Here is a 1453-nt window from a genome sequence, read left to right on the forward strand (position 1 = left end):
TTTTGGGATGGGATTTGGGGCTTTTAATACATATGTCACGCTGGTTGGAATTACGGGGATTGCAATTTTGCTGCTGGGAGACAGGGAAAAAAAAAAAAAGGCCTAATTCTGTACCGTAGTTGTCCGGCCTGGCTTACAGAATACGGTAAGAAATTACCACATCGACATCTACAAAACCAAACCCCAAACTTCTTTAAAACTGGCCATTTAAGAATACGTGGAGCCTCTGTGATACGGACGCGAGACCTGACCGCGTGGTACACAGCCAAGCTCCAAAGAATAACTCCGTTAAGCCTGCAGGCGTGTTTTCTTCCGTTGGCAGTTATTTTTTTTCCCTACCCCCAAGGGAAACTAATGAGAGACGCCTCTTCGGTTGTTAGATCTTCAAAACCGTGCTACAGTGTCAGCGTGCGAGTATAGGACAGACGTAGGCGACGACATTTTACAACTTGGTAAAATACAGTCTCCCTGAAAAATAACAGTTTTTAGTACACATCATCATCCAGCCTGGTCACCCCGGTCCTGTTTGCAACTCTGCCGCTGGCCCAAAGCGGGACTTTTAGCAGACCAGTCACATCTGTTTCCCCCTCTGTAAGCTGGCAGCTACCGATACTTCTCGTCCTCATACGGCTGAGGACACACGGAATCAAGTCAAGCTCCGGTGCAGAAGCAGAGATGTCCAGTTACATCACGGACTAACTTTCCTGTTCGTAAAGTGCGTGGTGTAATTAGCAGGTACCAAAAGGAAAGGCGGACTAAAAATGAGCCCTTTGAAAGAGATACAGAGTGAGAGCAGAATGTCTTGCACTAAGGTTATGTATTTAACAGTTTTACATGAAATATTTATATATAAAAACTTTGTTAAGTGCTCTTCTCCAATTTAAAAATCTAAAGAATTCAAAAATAAGGCATTCAATATTTGAAAAAGTACAGATTTACAAAATGTGTATATTCTGTCATGAAAACTCCACACCAACATTATACACTTGGAAAAAAAAAATACAAACAGGATATATTACAAATTTATGTAGCAATAACTTAGTTCATACCATGCAATAAAAAGTACGTTAATCGAGATACACAAGCTTTTAAGTTTCCTAAACTGGAGGGCGTAATTTTGTTTGCAAATGAGTTTTTATGCAGATTCTTAGAACTGTGGCACTTGAAATTTCTGGTAGCCTTTCTATGGAGAGTTAAATTGTACATAATGATTATGAGGATGGAGAGCAGCAAAGCAGCTGTTACGAATCATTCCAACTTTGTTCGACAATAGCTGAAACTCTTTTCTCATATTCACGCTTGTTCTCCTGATAGAGTTGTGCCGCCTGGCTGTTTGCTGGACTGTTTGGATTAGGCTCATCAAGCAGAGACTGTAAAAAGGGGAAAACAAAACAAATCAGGGAAAAATCAACTTACAGCTTTCAAATCACACGTGTTTCAGGAGGTGGACGTG

The 1453-nt window shown here is 40.9% G+C and overlaps 1 protein-coding gene across 1 annotated transcript in view; it reads right to left on the reverse strand.

Moving 5' to 3' along the window:
* Window positions 1-799: 799 nt before the first annotated feature.
* UBE2B (ubiquitin-conjugating enzyme E2B) overlaps window positions 800-1453 on the reverse strand; it is a 4905-nt gene continuing 4251 nt past the window's right edge. The window contains exon 5 of the mRNA XM_009322716.1: window positions 800-1370. Within this exon, the coding sequence (XP_009320991.1) occupies window positions 1242-1370 (129 nt within the window). The 3' untranslated portion in view covers window positions 800-1241. The remainder of the gene's footprint in view (window positions 1371-1453) is intronic.

This window comes from Pygoscelis adeliae, unplaced genomic scaffold, assembly GCF_000699105.1.
Source record: "Pygoscelis adeliae isolate BGI_AS28 unplaced genomic scaffold, ASM69910v1 Scaffold34, whole genome shotgun sequence".
Taxonomy (NCBI): Eukaryota; Metazoa; Chordata; class Aves; order Sphenisciformes; family Spheniscidae; genus Pygoscelis; species Pygoscelis adeliae.